Source organism: Leptopilina boulardi, unplaced genomic scaffold (assembly GCF_019393585.1).
Source record: "Leptopilina boulardi isolate dan_hultmark-lab unplaced genomic scaffold, ZJU_Lbou_2.1 LbouV2_405, whole genome shotgun sequence".
Lineage (NCBI taxonomy): Eukaryota > Metazoa > Arthropoda > Insecta > Hymenoptera > Figitidae > Leptopilina > Leptopilina boulardi.
Window position 1 is genome coordinate 543,257 of NW_026137980.1, and position 17,510 is coordinate 560,766.

General features: G+C 28.3%; 2 protein-coding genes across 2 annotated transcripts in view; both read right to left on the reverse strand.

Annotated features, from left to right (window-relative positions):
- The window catches only part of LOC127289325 (speckle-type POZ protein-like), a 369,464-nt gene that overhangs the window by 328,916 nt on the left and 23,038 nt on the right, over window positions 1–17,510 (reverse strand). The gene's annotated exons all lie outside the window — the stretch shown is intronic.
- Window positions 7,788–11,573, reverse strand: LOC127289320 (leucine-rich repeat-containing protein 24). Its single transcript, XM_051317179.1, has one exon. It carries the CDS (start codon window positions 10,615–10,617, stop codon window positions 8,773–8,775), a length of 1,845 nt encoding a protein of 614 aa, XP_051173136.1. The 5' UTR covers window positions 10,618–11,573; the 3' UTR covers window positions 7,788–8,772.

Consider the following 17,510-nt stretch of genomic DNA (forward strand, 5'->3'; position numbering starts at 1 on the left):
TTGTCGTGTTACAACTCTATAAAAATTCTATTCCTCTCATTGAACAATCGATGTCGTTATATCGATATTGAACAATATGTATATATATATATATATATATATATATATATATATATATATATATATATATATATATATATATATATATATATATATATATATATATATATATATAGAGTGCAATAATACACGAAAGAAATAATGTACAAAAGAAGACATAAGCGAGACAACCAATCTTGGACACGACTTTTATTATAGTCAGTGAGCAATAACATGCAATGCCTGTGAAAGTGCAATGCACCCCAAAGCGCAGCTTCGTTAAAACGAATGAGCAAAGAGACATTTAATACTTTTTTTTTTTTTTTTTTATTTCTTTTGGTTGACTTGCTTATATATACGCGATTATATGGTATATACCCTGTTTTAAAGATCTTGTTGCACTTTATATATATATATTTTTTTTTTTTCTGAGCAGATTCTTTCTCTCTCCTTGTGATTTTTTTTGTGTGTATGTGTGTGTGTGTGTGTTAAGACAGAACATCTACTATAAAAGAGAGATATATTCCCATTGGGAAAATTTTCCTGATATCGAAATCCCTGCTTTCCACTCTCACTCATACATACATACATTTTCTGTCTTTCTTTCTCTGGAATATATATATATACGAGGTTCGATCGATATTCTTGAAATAAACGTACCATTTTACATATACACGTGTATATATATATAGTCATTCCTTCTTCATATATCAATATGGCCAATATTCCCTTTTTTTCAAACTATCACTTATAACCCATTAGTACCGAGTTCAAACCTTTCAACACCTATATAGACAACAAATGTATATATATATATATTGTTTCTATACATCCACGCTCTTCTTCTTACAATATTTTTAAATCCTAATAGTTTAGTATTCAAATTTAATAGATTCACTTTTTTTTTTCCCCTATCTCTTAAATCTGTATCATCATATCAATATTTGCTATAATTTTATACTCTATTGGCAAAATATTATGAGTGCTTTTTCTCTCTCTTTCCCAATAGGTTCTTCTCTTTAATTAGATATACTTTTATATAAGTGTAAAAAAAAAAAAATTTATATGAGAGGCATTCTATCTCAAACCGCGTTACAGACTAATTTTAAAATCAACCAATCAAAAATTATCCATAAAATTGTGATTGCTTGATTTCAAAAATCGCGCCTAAATCTTCCTGTCGATTGTTTGTTCGGACATTTACAATTTCGGACAAATGAAAATTCGGCTCAAAAATAATTATAATTACACAGCCCCACAAAAAAAAAGTGTCACGTACTTTTGACCGGAATACCCCACCTCTATGTATTTTGACGCGCTGAACACGAATCCGAAGTCCGTTTTGCTCCATCACGTCAGGATTTTTTTCTAACCTCAAAAAACTTATCGGATTTTGAGAAGTAGGCGATTTCTTAAAAAATTAATTTATTTACTTTAAACTTGGTATCTAGGGTTTTTTTGGGTCGCTGATTACGAATCTGACGTCAGATTTTCAAAAAAAAAAAAAAAAAAAAAAATACGTGTCAAATTGTTTTCAAAAAACTACAAAACTGCCAAGTTTCAGAAAAAACTGCGTACGGCACTTGTTACTTGTCAGCAACATGGAAAACCTGTAGATACCAAATTTCACAAAAATCTGACAATTTTTTAAAAATAATTTCTTAATATTTAATCAGACATATCGAATTTCGGAAATCTGACATCAGATTCATAATCAGCGACCCAAAAAACCCCTAGATACCAAGTTTGAAGTAAATCTTAAAATTTTTTCAAAATTCGTCCGCCATATTGGATCCGCCATTTTGGATTTTGAAAATCTAACTTCAGATTCGTAATCAGCGACACAAAAAACCCCCAGATACCAAGTTTGAAGTTAATACATCAATTTTTAAAAAAATCGCCTACTTCTCAAAATCCGATATGTTTTTTGAGGTTAGAAAAAAATCCTGACGTGATGGAGAAAAACGGACTTCGGATTCGTGTTCAGCGCGTCAAAATATATAGGGTTAGGGTATTCCGGTCAAAAGTACATGACACTTTTTTTTTGTGGGGCTGTGTTATTATTATTATTATTATTGCTTTAAAACAATGAAATTCGTCTCTGATAAAGGCTGTATTCAACTTTATGCTTTGTGTCAAATTTTTCAAAAAACACACATTTTGAATTTATGTTATCCAAAAATCTTCAAAAATATTCATAATAAATCACAGGGAATTGGAAACTAGAAAAATTATAAATTTTATTTTCACGTAAGTTACAAGAAAATTTTAAATGAAGGTATTTTAAGATATCAAGAGGTTAATATTTCAAAACGAAATTTCTTTATGAAATTGTGGAAAATTAAGAAAAATATTAAGACCAATCGAAAAGCTCGTTAAATTCTCTTTCGAAATAGTGTGTGACGCATTATATAAATTATGTCTTTTTTATATAAAAAAAATTAACTTAAAAAACGCTCTGCCGGCGATCGTCTTTTAAAGGTGGAACGATTTAAGATAAAATGCCTCATAAATATCGTAAAGTTAGTTAATACTGCCCTGAAAAAAGTTTCCGATTTATGTTCAATTAGTTTTGTTAAATATTATTTAGAGGTTTTTTCGAAATTTGTTTCCGAGCAAATCAGTTTTTATTCGAAATCAAAATTTCTACATAACACAAGAAAAAAAAAAATTTTCCGGATCATTACAAATCAATCCGTTTCATTTTGAATATCTTAATTTTAATACTTTTGAATCCTAATAGTAAAATTTTATTCCGAATTTATCCGAAGCTAAATTTTATATCCATTTTCAAATTATAAAATTTTAGAACGCATAAAGATTTCGGCACGATTTTTAAAAGTTACCAATCACAATTTTATGAATAATTTTTTATTGGTTGTACAATTTAGAAAATTGGTTTGTTTTGTCAAATTTTTTTCGAATAATAAAATTGCAAGAATGGAAATTAAATTTTCGACTAAATAAAAATTCTTCAACAAAAGGGTTAAAATTTAAATGAAGTTTAACAAAGATTTAGTGCACTTTTTAAATTTTTTTTATGCTAACTTTATTTTCTATTAATATTTTTGTTTTTACTGTCAAAAATAATTTTTAACAAAAGCCAGTTCAGTCAGAAAAGCTGTTAAAGTTTTGAAAATGAGAATTTTTGAAAATTTTTACATTTACCAAAAAAAAAAAAAAAAAAATTTTAGAACACTGAGAGATTAAACCAAATAGCAAAAGGTAGTTTTGACATATGACAGCTGTCAAAATTATGAAAACAATAGTTTTTTTATTGTTGAAATTTTACATTAATTTACTAAATTGAAAATGTATTTTTTTTTTAAAACATTGAAAGATGAAATTAAATATCAAAATGACAGTTTCGTCAAAATAATATGTTGCTATTTTCTTTGATCTCAATGTTTTAAAAAAATACTTTTTTGTTTTGGTATAAATTAAAGTGAAATACATAAATTTCAAAAAATAACGTTTTCAACAAATTTCAACATATTGACAGCTGTCAAAGATCAAAATTATATATTGAAATTTCTGATTTGATCGTTTCAAAAAGCACTTGCATTTGGATAAACAAAATTCTAAAATTATTTCAAATTGTAAAATCCCTAAATAAATCTCCTTTTCAAAAGTTTGACAGTTGCTTCTATCAAAATTTGTTTTTAAAATTGAATTAATATATTTAGCACATCATCAGCATACATTACGTCAATCAAAAAGATTACTAAAAAAAAAATTATAGCACATCAATATTTAAAAAAAAAATGCACTAAATTTGTATTAAATGGGTCAGAATTTCTCAAACGGATCACCTAAAAATCAGAAATTTTTTTTTTAAACAAAAATCATTTCTTTTGACTCCTTACATGGTAAAAATAAGTCCCTGAAATTTTTAGGTAAAAAAAATTTTTTTATTAAAGTTATAAACAATTGAAATTTTTTGCAGTCTTATTTTAAAAAATTTTTTTCTCGAGTTCCTGTTCACTAATTAAAAAAAAAGGGTTTTTCTCGTCTTAAAATGTAGTTTCTAAATATAATTTTTATTTTGAAAAAATTTCATATTTAATAGATTTTTATATTATTTATTTATAAAAAGTTATTAAAAAATAGTGTTCTTGACGTCCTACAGAAAATTAAATTTTTTTTTTTTGAACTCTTCACACAATTTTGTGTAAGAAACCGTTGAGAAAAAAAATGAGACTAAAAAAAAATTTCTGAATTTTAGGTGATCTGTTTGAGAAATTCTGACCCAAATCTGATATTTAAACCCTAAAATCTATAAAAAAAATTTCCTACCAGAACACTTTAATCAAATAAAAGTATATATAATCTCATAGTAAGAGGAAAATTTCCTTTCTAATAGCCCCTTACATTATCCTCTCAAAAAAAGATCATTCCTCTTTGAAATAGAAGATTCGTTTTAGAAGAAAAATGACAAAAAGAGCGGCTTTTCCTCTTCGATTGAGAGTTTTTGTTTAGGACTTAAAGAGGAAAAATTTGAATTTAAAATTATTTTAATAAAATAATAAAAACTAGTAAATCATTTTGTAAAAAATCTTCACAGAATGTCAGTAGAATTTCAATGAGAATCAGTGATTTCTCCTATCAAATGAAGAGGAAATATTTTTCGATATAATATACAATAAAGAAAGTGCCATGAAAATGAAAAAACTTCACTAAAACACAAATTATATTATATACTTTTTTCTGATTGTAAAAAAATTACTCTCAAATTGAAAGGAATTCAAAATTCCACTTAAAATCAGAATAAATTAAATAAATATGAGATTCTCAAATTTTCCCTTGGGGTAGAAATTATGTCTTTATGTTTCAAAGCATTCCTCTATATTGGAGAAGATTTCATGATAGAAGAAAGAGTTATTACAATGAGAGGAAAATCCTCTCTTTATAAAAAAAAAAAAAAAATTTTCGTCCAAATGAATCAAATTGAGAAAATCCTCTAATATTGAGAATATTTTTTTTCGATAGATTTCTTAAAGAATAATATGTCGGAACGTATAAAGAATTTTTTTCATCAGGGTAAAAGACATATGTGTTTGAAGAAAATAATATATAGAGGCATTTTTTTCTCCAAGAATATATATATATATACGTAAGGAAATATCGATTATGGTGGTACGAAAAAAAAATTCGTTTTTTTTTCTTTTTTTTTTTTGCTGGAGTACAATAACCTCTAATCCAATTTGTGAGATTCGCTCGAGAAAATTATGCGTTCTCCTTTTTTTTTTTTTTTTTTTTTTTCAAAACGGTTAGTAAATTAATAAATGTCACTATGGAACCATGAAAATTCCCTCTGGAGTATTTCTCATGACAAAATGTCATTTTTCCATTACAACATATAAATAATATACGTGACAAAAGTAAATATTAAATATATAAAAAATCACAAAAAAATATGTTACAAAAGAATGAAAATAAAAAATTTAATTTTTTTTCTATCATAAATGGTTTAGAATTTGTTTGAAATTCAAATATAATATTATAGAAAATATTTAAATTCTAGTAATTAAAAATTTATATTCTTAATAAGTAATATAAAATTTATTAAATAATTAATTTTTTTTTTTTTTTTTTTTTTTTAAATAAAACTTCGAATTATTTCTAACAATAAAAATGTCCCACTTTTTGGTTAAAAGCATATAATATATTTTCAGAATATTTTACCTCTATATTAATCGATAACAAGACCTTTCACACGTCTATTTAACGTTAAAGTTTTAACATGAAAACTTTATTAAACATAATAATGTAAAAAAAATCCTTCATGCGTTAACAGAAAATCGTTTTTGTTTAACGAAAAGAAAAAAAAACTTTTAAACATCAAAAAAATAAAAACTTCATTATAAAAATATCAATAAAAAATTTTCACACATTTCAAAAAGAATAAAATAAATAAAAATTTTTTATCTTTATTACAATTTATATATTTAATTATTAAATTTAAAAAAATTTTAATTACAAAATTTTTTAATTTAATTTATTATTTATATTTTACATTTTTTTACTCTAAATACTTTATGTGAATTCAAAAAAAAAAATTATTTTCAACAATTTGTGTTTGTAAATAACAAAAAAAAAAACAAAACAATTGTTACATATAACTAATAGGATCAACCCTTAAATTGTTTCGAGCAAAAAAAAAATGCGTTGACAATGTTTTGTTAAAAGCTTTCACGTTAGGGGATAAGCCTTTGAAACATGATGAAATTGTTGTTCACCTGTTCTTTAAATTTAGAAATTTATATTCGGTTTCTCTTTGTTTCTTTTTTATTTTTTTGTTTTGTTTGTTTTTATAAAACTCAATTTCCTCAATTTGTTTTTGTGACATCTAAATAAAACAAAAAAGTTAATTTTTTAAAAAAATGTAAAAAAAAAAAATTACTAAAATTCTTTAAAAACTCCCTTTAATTAAATTTTTTTCCTAGTTAAAAAAAGACTGCTTTAGTTTAAAAAAAAATTGTACGAAATAAAATTATCTGATAAAAGAGAAGAACCATTTTGTAAACCAAAATTGAATTACATTTTATTTCAACAAAATCTATATAAGTTACTAAAATTTAATTTATTTACATATTATTATATTAAATGCAATTTAGATCAAATTAATAAGAGAAATGAAAAACACACCTTTCAAACGTTAATTAACTTTTTTTTTTATGAAAATAATTCTATTAGATATACTATATTATACTATTATATATATATATAATGAAAACAAAAAGATAAGTGTCATTATATATCGCTTATTATGTGCTTCGGTAAATATTTCTACTAATTAATAATAATCAGATTATTAATTTCTTTGTTTAATTTTCTTATAATAAATTCCATTAAATATATAATTTCACCTATACAAAAAAAGTTAATGCATATCGAGAATTATATATAAATAAAAATAAGAAAAAAAAAAACAATCCATCACAATAATTTATAAAATGGATAAAATTGATTACTAAATAAATAAAATTTTGTAAATATGGAAAATGAACTAATAAATATTTACCAAAGTAAACACTAAGCGTGCCTTGACACAATTTTATATTATTATTATTATTATTGGTAACTTGTCACTATATAAATAAATGACAAGAGTAAATACAATAAATTGGTATTCGAAGAAACTCTTGTACATAAATATATGAAAAATGGAAGCCCATGTTCAGTATATAAATATATTTATATATATATATGTATATGGGAATAGAGAAAAGTTCTTGAATTTGCACATCAATAATATTGACACTGCAATAGAGTAGGTCACATTGTCTTCCGGCTTTAGTAGCGCGGGACTTCCAATAATTTCCCAGGAAGTAAGCGTGAATGAATAGATACCATTTTCCATAAGCCTCTCTTTTGAAGCCTTTTGAGGATTAGATATGTATATAATAAAACCACATTGGCAAATTATAGAAGAATTTTCAAAAATGATGTTCTCATTTCAGTACTAATGGGTTATTCATATATATGAAAAACGAGAATTCTTTATCAAAACCCCAATTCTGACATATCTTTTCTCATTTTTTAAATATAAACGAAAAAAATGAATGATAAAAAAATATGTCACAAAAAATGCGTTTGATAATAATTAATTCACAAAAGATAAAAAGAAAATTAATTTCTTACAACTTCAAAAAAAAAAAAAAGAATACTAAATAATTAAATACCAAACTCCGAATAAAGATTTCCAAATATTCCCAACTACCACTACCTAACATTAATAGAAAAAAAAAACTTCTTGAAAATCTGATAAATCCAAAAAAGGGTTTATTTCGGCCAAACACCCTCTTTCAAATAACATCATCCAATTTGTGATTGAATATCCTGATAAGATTCATTCAAACGAGTTATTTAAACCTTCAAACTAATTACAGAATTGACTAGAAAAAATCCATTCGTATAATTCACACATACACATAATGTCCCCTTTAATTGATTCACTTGTTTTTTTTTTTTCTACCTATATATCTTTGGAACATTAAACAGTCTTTGTATACTTTAGAAATCTGTCGTTACGATAACGTACGAGCATATATCCGCAACAGAAATTACCCGTCAATATTGTGCTGCGTGAGAACACTGAACAACGATATTGTCTCGATTTAGTTTCTGATATCACCTCTACTTTTTCGACAACGACATCTCTTTAGACAACAATCTCAAATAAGATTTCTTCACTGATTAGAAAAAGCCAAAAATGCTTTCACACTGATTACAATCCTAATGCCTTCACAGATATTACAATCCCTAATTCCTTCACTGATAATACAATTCGTTTTCCCCCTTTTTCTATTTATACAAGATATCTTCACAGATTATAATTAAGATGTCTTCGAAGATTATAATCCGGATATGTGTGTGTCTAAAGCCTAAAAATCCAGATGTATTATATTTAAAGATATTTTTCTTGACTATAATATTACGCAAGTCAAGAATATCTTATTATGGATTATGTCGGTATCCTCACCCCAATTTTTTTTTTCTTGATATCCTTGAAATAGAAATTCACCACTGAATTTTAAGTCTTCAAGCCAAAAAAAAGAATAGACCAAAAAAAAAAACTGCACAATGCCGAGGTATTCACTACCGGTCACCCAACGTGATACTACAATTATTATTATTATTTAATATTTATTAACAGTCTGTTTCCTCTTGATGTCGTCTGCGAAGCTCCATGTATCGATGTCGGGCGTCACAGTAATGAAGTAGTGGTACCTAGACATCTGTACCAGTACCTTCTTGATATCCTTCGTCAGGTGAACTTCGTGTTGATCCAAGAACACGTTTCAATGCTGAAACTGGAGGTAGAACTGGAACACCCTTTTGCCAGACTCGCATTTGTTTTGCTCCAGGTGGAAAGGCTTCAACAGAAGCCATACTGGCCAACATCTCCTTGGACGTATAAGGATTAACGGAGACTGTGGTCCTGACGTCTCTCTCCCAGAGGCATCCACCGTACAATAGTTTGTCCTCAAGCTCGACGCGACTATATTCCCCATTGTAGGGAACAACTGTTGGTTCATCACCGGAACCTCTTCTAGTATCCCTTATAAGATCAGGATTATCAATTGGCATCAGTGATGTCGTTGATGAAAAACAAGGACCAGGAATTATTGGCTGATGATTTTCCTGATGATTTTCAAATCGTTTTACCACGTATTCACTTTCAGCGACACATGGTTGCGGCCTTTGGACATAACTCAAATTTAATGAAACTGGATGCTTTGTTTCGGTGAAAGATGTTGTTTCAACAACTTCTTGTTTTCTTCGACTAATTGTCGATGTTGCAGATTGCATATTGTCCACATTTTCAGCTGGTGCCATTTCCGCTGGAGTTGGACTCTTGTGATCTTTTTGTGGCATTCTTCTCAAACGAAGGAATAACACGAGAATTATCAACAAAATAAAGAGAATCAAAACGACAAGTGCTGCTGAAATTCCTGCTATTTGACCCGATCCTAATGTTGACATACCCGCTGTTCTTAATGATACGTGCAATGTAAAATTAGCCTCAACACTTCCTGCACGATTTTCAGCCACGCAAAAAAATTCACTTGAATCTGATTCTTGGGCGTTGGTGAGAACTAAAGTGCTTCTTTTTCGAAATTGTCCCTCTTCGTAAATGAGAACTTTTTGATAACTACTGAACGCTGAATGATTTGCCAATAATCTTCCATTCCAATACCATTTTACTTTTGCCGGTGGTACAGCAGATACCCTGCAAATAATACTGGCATTTTCTCCAATAGTTGCCTCAGCATATCGACTGGCAATTAACAAAACAGGTTGACATGCAAAATCCTCAACTACAAGATCGGTAAACATTTTGTTGAGATTTTGCTCGGGTCCATGACAAACAGGGGCAATAAGCGTGGGTATATTGTGCTTGACGAGGCACATCTTCAACTCCCTTAGATGACAATCACAAAACCAGGGGTTCTCGTGAAGTTCGATACTCCGAAGTTTATTAAGGGGATGTAAGGTCCCCTGTTGAAGGGTTGAAAGTTTATTATTATTCAACCTAAGACTCTCGAGATTTTCTAAGCCCAAAAAAGCATTCTCCTGAAGTTCAATTAACTTTGTATTAGAGAGATCTAACTTAACAAGATTTGGTGTCTTTTTAAAGGCAAAAGAGGGAATTCGTTCAAGAGGATTACCAGCGAGTACCACGTCCCTTAAAAATGGAGCTTTAGCAAAGCTTTGACTGGGAACGGCTTTCAATTGATTGCCACTCAAGTCGAGTTCAACCAAGTTCGTCAAACCGGACAGGGCATTGTCGTCAATCTGGTCGATACGACATTCACGTAAATAGAGACGTTGCAAATTTGTCAGGTACACTTTGGCAAAAATATTTTCCGGCAATATCTTGATGAGGTTGCCGCTGATGTCCAGGACCTGGGTCTCCGGATCGATCGAGTCGGGTATGCTGGTCAGGTCACGATCAGTGCACTCTACGGTCCGTTTGCCACCTTTCCACTTGCAAGAACACTCGTTCGCGCACTTGTCCCCAAAAGCAAAACAGCAAAGGGTCGAGATGGCGAAAACCAGAAGTAAATCCATGACGTTTGATAAGCCTTTGTCTCCGATTTTTACCAAGTCTCTTTGTTTTTCTCTCTCACTCTCTCTCTCTCTCCAGAGTTTGTTCCTCTATCTCTCGCAGCTTCTCTTTCAGCGAGCAAAAAACATTTTCACCCTAGCTTTCTCGACAAACCCTTCTGAGGCCGGTGCACTCGCACTCATCTCTCTCTCTTTCTCTCTCTTTGCTCCCTTTTTTCACCAAGTACTCCAGTTGGTTACGTACGATCAAAGGGCTCTTACACACGTTCTCTTTCCCTTCAACTGGTAATTTTAACCCGCACGCAAACTAATTATATAAACGAGAGCAAAGGGATATATTTAAGTTCCTCCCGGTTGATTCATGAACATATCTCCGGATCTCCATTCCGAATCACACACTCCGAACACAAAAATCCCACCAAACAAACACTATTTTAACATCCACTATATACATATAGTAAAAAAAACATCTCCTGTATATGAAATCTTGTAATATCCACAGGATTATATCTCTTGCTCACTATACCGACACTCTATGGCGAACACGAGTCTCGATACATTGCACAATGCATTTCATTGCGCGAGACTCGGTATACACTATTTCTCAACCGACACTCTGATGAACAACATTCGCGGCGACAAAATGGAACCTATGAATCTTTTCTTCTCTAAACCCCGATCGAGAGCTGAAATTATATTGAAATGAAAAAAAAAACATTCGTAAGCAAAACCGCACCACACAACATGTACAATTTCTATCTATCTCTCTCTCTCTCTTTCTCTTGTCGCGAGGGTAAACGTTGACGCGAAGTGGGCGCACCCTTCTTGCTTTCTCTCGTTGGCGAACTATAGACCGACACACACTCCGTGATTCCACAACCACCCCCAATAGTTCGTGCTCCCTCGATACTAAACTCACCCTTATCCCACTTCTCGTTCCAGACTTCAACTCCACTTCCATATCCCCACTTCCACGCGTACCAACTGAGAGTGAGAGAGAAAGAGAGAGGGCGCGCGCGCGCGCATCACTTGCCAAGGTATCGAATACTACGTCACGCTACGAGAGATATACGGCTATTTCGTAAAGTGGTTAAATGCACTGTCAGATTACGCTAGACCAATACCGCGTGGGATGGTTTGTTTCAGTTCGTTTGCTTCTTTTTTTTTTTTTTTTTTTTTTTATTTCACTATTCCATCACAAAAATATGTATTAATTCTGTTTTAGAAAAGAGGAATTTTCTGCTCATGACCTAACCTCTATAATTGCAGCGAAAAGATTTCCTTTTTTTTTGTAGGAAGAAGACACCTCTAACATTTTTTCTGCAAGGGATCTCTTTTTATGAGACTAGAATGTAAGAATAAGAGAGAGAGAGAGAGAGAGAGAGAAACTTGAAAAGAATAGAGAGAATGAGAAAAGAGGCTTGAGGAGCACTAATTTTCCTTGAAGGACCTTTTAGCCCTAATTGGCTATTGGATCGATATCACTCTCGGCTGCTGCCGACAGACCGAGGAAGAATATTGATGATACGAGTGCTGAATGGTACTGCAGCTGGCTCAAGTGCACTCTCTGTCTCGCTTGTCTGTCTTCTTGCAGCATTCCATGTGTTTATCGATTCGCAATATTGTTGCTTGAATAACGTTTTGTGAGAAAATTTTCAAAAAAAGAAATAAACAACATGTTTTTTAGAAAACAGAATAAAATTTCTAAAATTCCATTTCTCAACAATTGTTTACTTTCACTGTAATTACATAATTTTCATGCATTGATTACGAAAATCATAATAATAGTTCATTGACCCATTTCAAAAACATTATTGTATCTAATTCATTCAATTGAATGTTATTGTTTCTGAAATGTGTTAAGTCTTTTTTAATCAGATTCTATGGATTATTTTTAGTAGTTTGCAAAAATTTATTATTGTTAGTGGTATGAGAATATGTATAACAAATTCACTGGAAAGAGAAATTTAGAATTAAATCACCCATCTACTTGTCCGTATCTAATTCAATATTTTTTTGATCTAAGAAAATTTTATCAGATACGGACAAGGTTTTATTTTTTAAACAATGCTACTTTTTTGTGTCGGTATTATTTTGACGCAAAATCACATATATAAAGTTACACTATGTCAATCGGCTTGTTAATATACAAGTAAAAAATGTGTTTTGTTGTTGCAACAAATTTTTTTTTGTTACAACAAACAATTCGAAATTGTAATAACAATAAAACTATTGAGAAAACAAAAAATTGGTTTTAACAACTATCTAGTTTTATTGGTTTTTTATTACAACTGTATTAAAATTCAAAATATTATTTTGTACTATAGAAAATAAATAAAGGTAATTTATTCTTAAAATTGAAAATATATTATTAGTAAAAAATAACATTTTGTATTTTAATAGTAGTGCAAACTAACATTATCGCCAGTTGTACAGTATAACCATTATCAAAATCTTCATATGATATTTTGTCCCAATTAATAATAAATTAATTAATTTCTTTAAAAATTTTGGCAATTTTTTGGAACAGATGAGATACATCGAAAAACATTTTTAAATAATTATATAAATAATAATTATATAAATGAGTATTAAAAATGTATTTTTTAAAAATTGCAGCAACCTTGCAACAACCTTTCCAGAAGCTTGTTGAAATTCTCCTGCAACCTTACGTAACAAGCTTACAGCAATCTTTCACGGCAAGCTTGCCGCAATCATTCTTAGTATGCTTGCAGCAATCTTGTAGCAATCTTTCATGGCAAGATTGCAGCAACCTTTCCTGGAAAGCTTACAGCAAGCTTTCACGGCAAGCTTGCCCTGTGTGGGACATTTCGCTAGCTCAGACAAGCTTGCCGCAAGTTTCCGTGCTATCTGGGTACATACTGTCAAATTTTGGCAAATTAATACAAATTTTCGAGTATTATTGTGATTATATCCAATGGATTAATATAACCTATATGAAATTTTTAACTATTTCATTAAATATATAAAAACAATCATCAAATTACATATATTATTGAAAAAACATAAGTTAACATAAATTATATTTTTGGTAAATTTTGACCAAATAGTAAACAATTTTTTATAGGTTATATTAATCCATTGAATTTAATCACAATAATACTCGAAAATTTGTATTAATTTGTCAGAATTTGACGGGAATGTAGTTTTCTGATTGAATTTGTAGTAATTAATTTTTTTATAAAACAAATAATTTTTAATACTCATTTATATAATTATAGATTTATATTCTTATGTGGAAACCGCTACTGGTTTCGAAACGTTAAAGATGTTTTTAGATATATCTTTCCTGACCTAAAAAATTGCAAAAATTTTAAAAGAAATTATAATCTACTATGAAAAAATTTGTGACTAAATAATACAGACTCCTTTTTAAGTCGTCAAATATGATACGTGATGTATACGGAAGCATTGGATATTTAAAAATGATTACTTCAATTTTTAATATTTAGAAACAACAATCAGATATTTTCTGTATACGAAAAAGTTTGCTTCATAAACCCGTAAAAGTTTGAAATAATTAAATATTCAACATAACATATGTACATTTGTTATATATTTAGATATAGAAGATTAATGTTTTTTTATTATGTTAAATTAATCTGTAATTAGATTAAAAGTTACTATAATTTAGAAACACGTCAAAACTCAGTATTAATACTATTATTACTATTGTAGGGTGTTCTTTTATGACCTCACCGAATGAAACGTTATATATATAATGTAATCAATTATACAATAATGTACTTTGTTACTCAGAGGGCTCACTAGCTCTAGAAATGTGATTTTCTTTAAATGAACAAAATAAATACAGTTTACGTTACATATATTTTTTTCACAAAAATATTTAATTTATCAGAAAAATATACAAAAAAAAAAAAAAAACCCGTGGGCTCATTTTCGTTGCTTATCAAATTAAATAAAATTTTTTCTTTGAATCCTATAACAGAATTTATAAAATGCAATAAATCTATTTTAATATGTATGACTGGTAAATTTACTTTCTGTTTAGAAAAATTATCAAAACTTCCCGAGTTTTTGATTACGATTCTGCAATCAAATTTTAAAAACTACAAATCTGATTTTAGATTTGTATTCAGTGACTACCAAGAAAATCCCCAAGTTTTATATAAGTTTCAAAGCGGATCAATTTTTTGAAAAAAAAGTTGTCATATTTGATTCGTCAATTTGAATTTTTCAAAAATCTGACTTCATATTCGCACATATATAACTTTTTCAATACTTGAAAATAATTCAAGATATTTCATTTTATCGCTCTGCATATATGATGATACTTTCAGATATTTCAAGATAATTTCAAATATTTCAAAATATTTTCAAATAATATATTCCGATATTTTAACACGCAATTCTCTTTCTTTTGAATAATGAACGGAATAAATATTTTCCGATAATAGTGTAACTTAAAAAAAAAGAGGTTAAGTTTTTTTTTAAAAACTTGTTTTGGCATTGAAAAGTAAATGAAAAACGATTTAAAATTCATTATAATAAACAAATTTATTTCTAACCTAAAAATATTAAAATGCAATGTGTTTTTTTTTTATTTTCTTCAAGAAATGTGAAAAAAAACTACAAACAGAAAGGGAGATAATAAGAAAAAGAGAGGGAGGGAAGGGAAGGGACGTGCAAAGACGTTCATCATGAGGGGTTACTATATATGTATACATTCTTCCTTCAACTTTAGGGGCTTTTTCTCTACTGACCCTAACACAAAAAAAATAATAGCGCAGTAACGTACGTGGATATTTTCATTTTACCGAGAAACATTGTTTAAGACTACTGCAAATCCACTAGGATAATATATTTACAATAGGGGATCAAACGACTCTATCGACTATACCTTATACCATTTCTTTCAATATATCAAAAATAACGAAAGTATTTACTAAGTCAAAATTGTTAAGTCATCGTTGGCTGATAATTGTTAAAGATGTTGTCAGGGGAATAACGATGAAAAATTGTTATCTGTATTATATACATAAGTGAAAGATTAAAAAGTTATTCACTACGAGAAGTGGAATTTAGTGATGTAATAATGATCTAAAATTTTTTACAAACAAGAAAAGAGACTAAGAAAACAAAAATAAATTTTATAAAAATATCAATAATTTGTTAGCAAAGCAAAATATGTGTGATTCTTCGTATAGCGCACAATTTCATATCTCTTATATTTTTTAAAAAATCAGTTGCACATAATATGGTAATAAAAATATTTTAAAAAAATGAAATTGTGTACAAATTTTGAAGTTTTAGTAAGGGAGTGGATTGAATCCTATCTATCATAAGTAAATATTTAATTTGTAAATAATTAATAAACTTTTATCTATAGTGCCATTAACTGGTGTAAGTAGGTGATTTTTAACCTGTACGAAAAAAGTGAGGTTAGGTAAAAACATTTTCATTTCAATTTAATTAGAACGTTTTACCATATAATACCATATAATACCATATATATATATATATATATAATATATCATAAATGACAGATTCTTATATCTTTTACATACTAATTTAATTCATGAAGTCGAAATTAAGCTTAAAGTGCAAATAACTGGGTCAGTTACCCTTCTTTGAACGTTTTAAAGATATGTCTTTATTACGTCAATATATTTTATTTTAGACCTTTTTTCTTAAAGAATATATGTATTGATATGTATGATATTGGTATACACAGAAAATTAAAAGGCATTAAAATAAGCTGCAACGCTTATTATTTTAATCCAATTTTGCTTATTTTAATACCAAAATGGATTAAAATAAGCAAAATTGGATTAAAATAATAAGCGTTGCAGCTTATTTTAATGCCCTTTAATTTTCTGTGTAATTTTTTTTTAATAATATCAGCAACCAAATTGTACACCACACAAAGAATCACCCATATATTTTTCTCAGTGATTATAAATTTTAATTAAAAAAAAAGTAGATTTCATATTTTCATTAATTCTCTCAAACCACAATCAGTTCATTATACATAATTTCAAAGAAATTTTCTCTGCTTTAGAAATAGAAAAAAGTTTACACGAAAATCCATAAAATAAGAGATTCTGTTTTAAAAGTATATATATATATATATATATATATACAGCTACTTGTAGCTTTTGCCTTAATTTTGATTCTGCTAGCGTAAAAGGTATACAGATAGGTATACACAAACATGTATATATATATATATGGGTGATTCTCTCAAAAAGAACAAATTATTTGTGCACAATTTTGAACGAGGTTTTTGTTAAAAAATAATAACATTAATTTCAATTAATAAACATTCTCCCAGCCATACGATAAAATTCAACAAATTTTTATGGGATCACTAAAGAAAATTTCAAAAAAATGGCAAACAACTGAATTATTGAATGAAAACTAGTGTTAAAACTCCATTCCGTAACTCCATTCCGTAACATCAGTTTTTATTCAATATTTTAGTTATTTTACCTTTTTTTAAAATTTTCTTTAGTGGTCCGATTGAAAATTGTTAAATCCTAACGTATGGCTGACAGAATTTTAAATAATTTCAATTAATTTTCATATTTTTTAACAAAATATCTTAAAAGCGTAATTTGTCCTTTTTGAGAGAATCACCCACATATATATATATATATATATATATATATATATATATATATATATATATATATATATATATATATACAAAGAGAAGGATCTTCATTACTTCATAATGATTCTACACATATAAACCCGCTAAACGTGAATTAGTCTCATTTAGCAAAATTCTCATATGAAAGCCTGTTATAAACTTAATAAAATATTTAAAATGTTGACGTAATCCGAAAAAGGGGTCTTTGACCATATAATTAAAATAGGGGACTAGTTATACAATCCACCGTACATCTAAC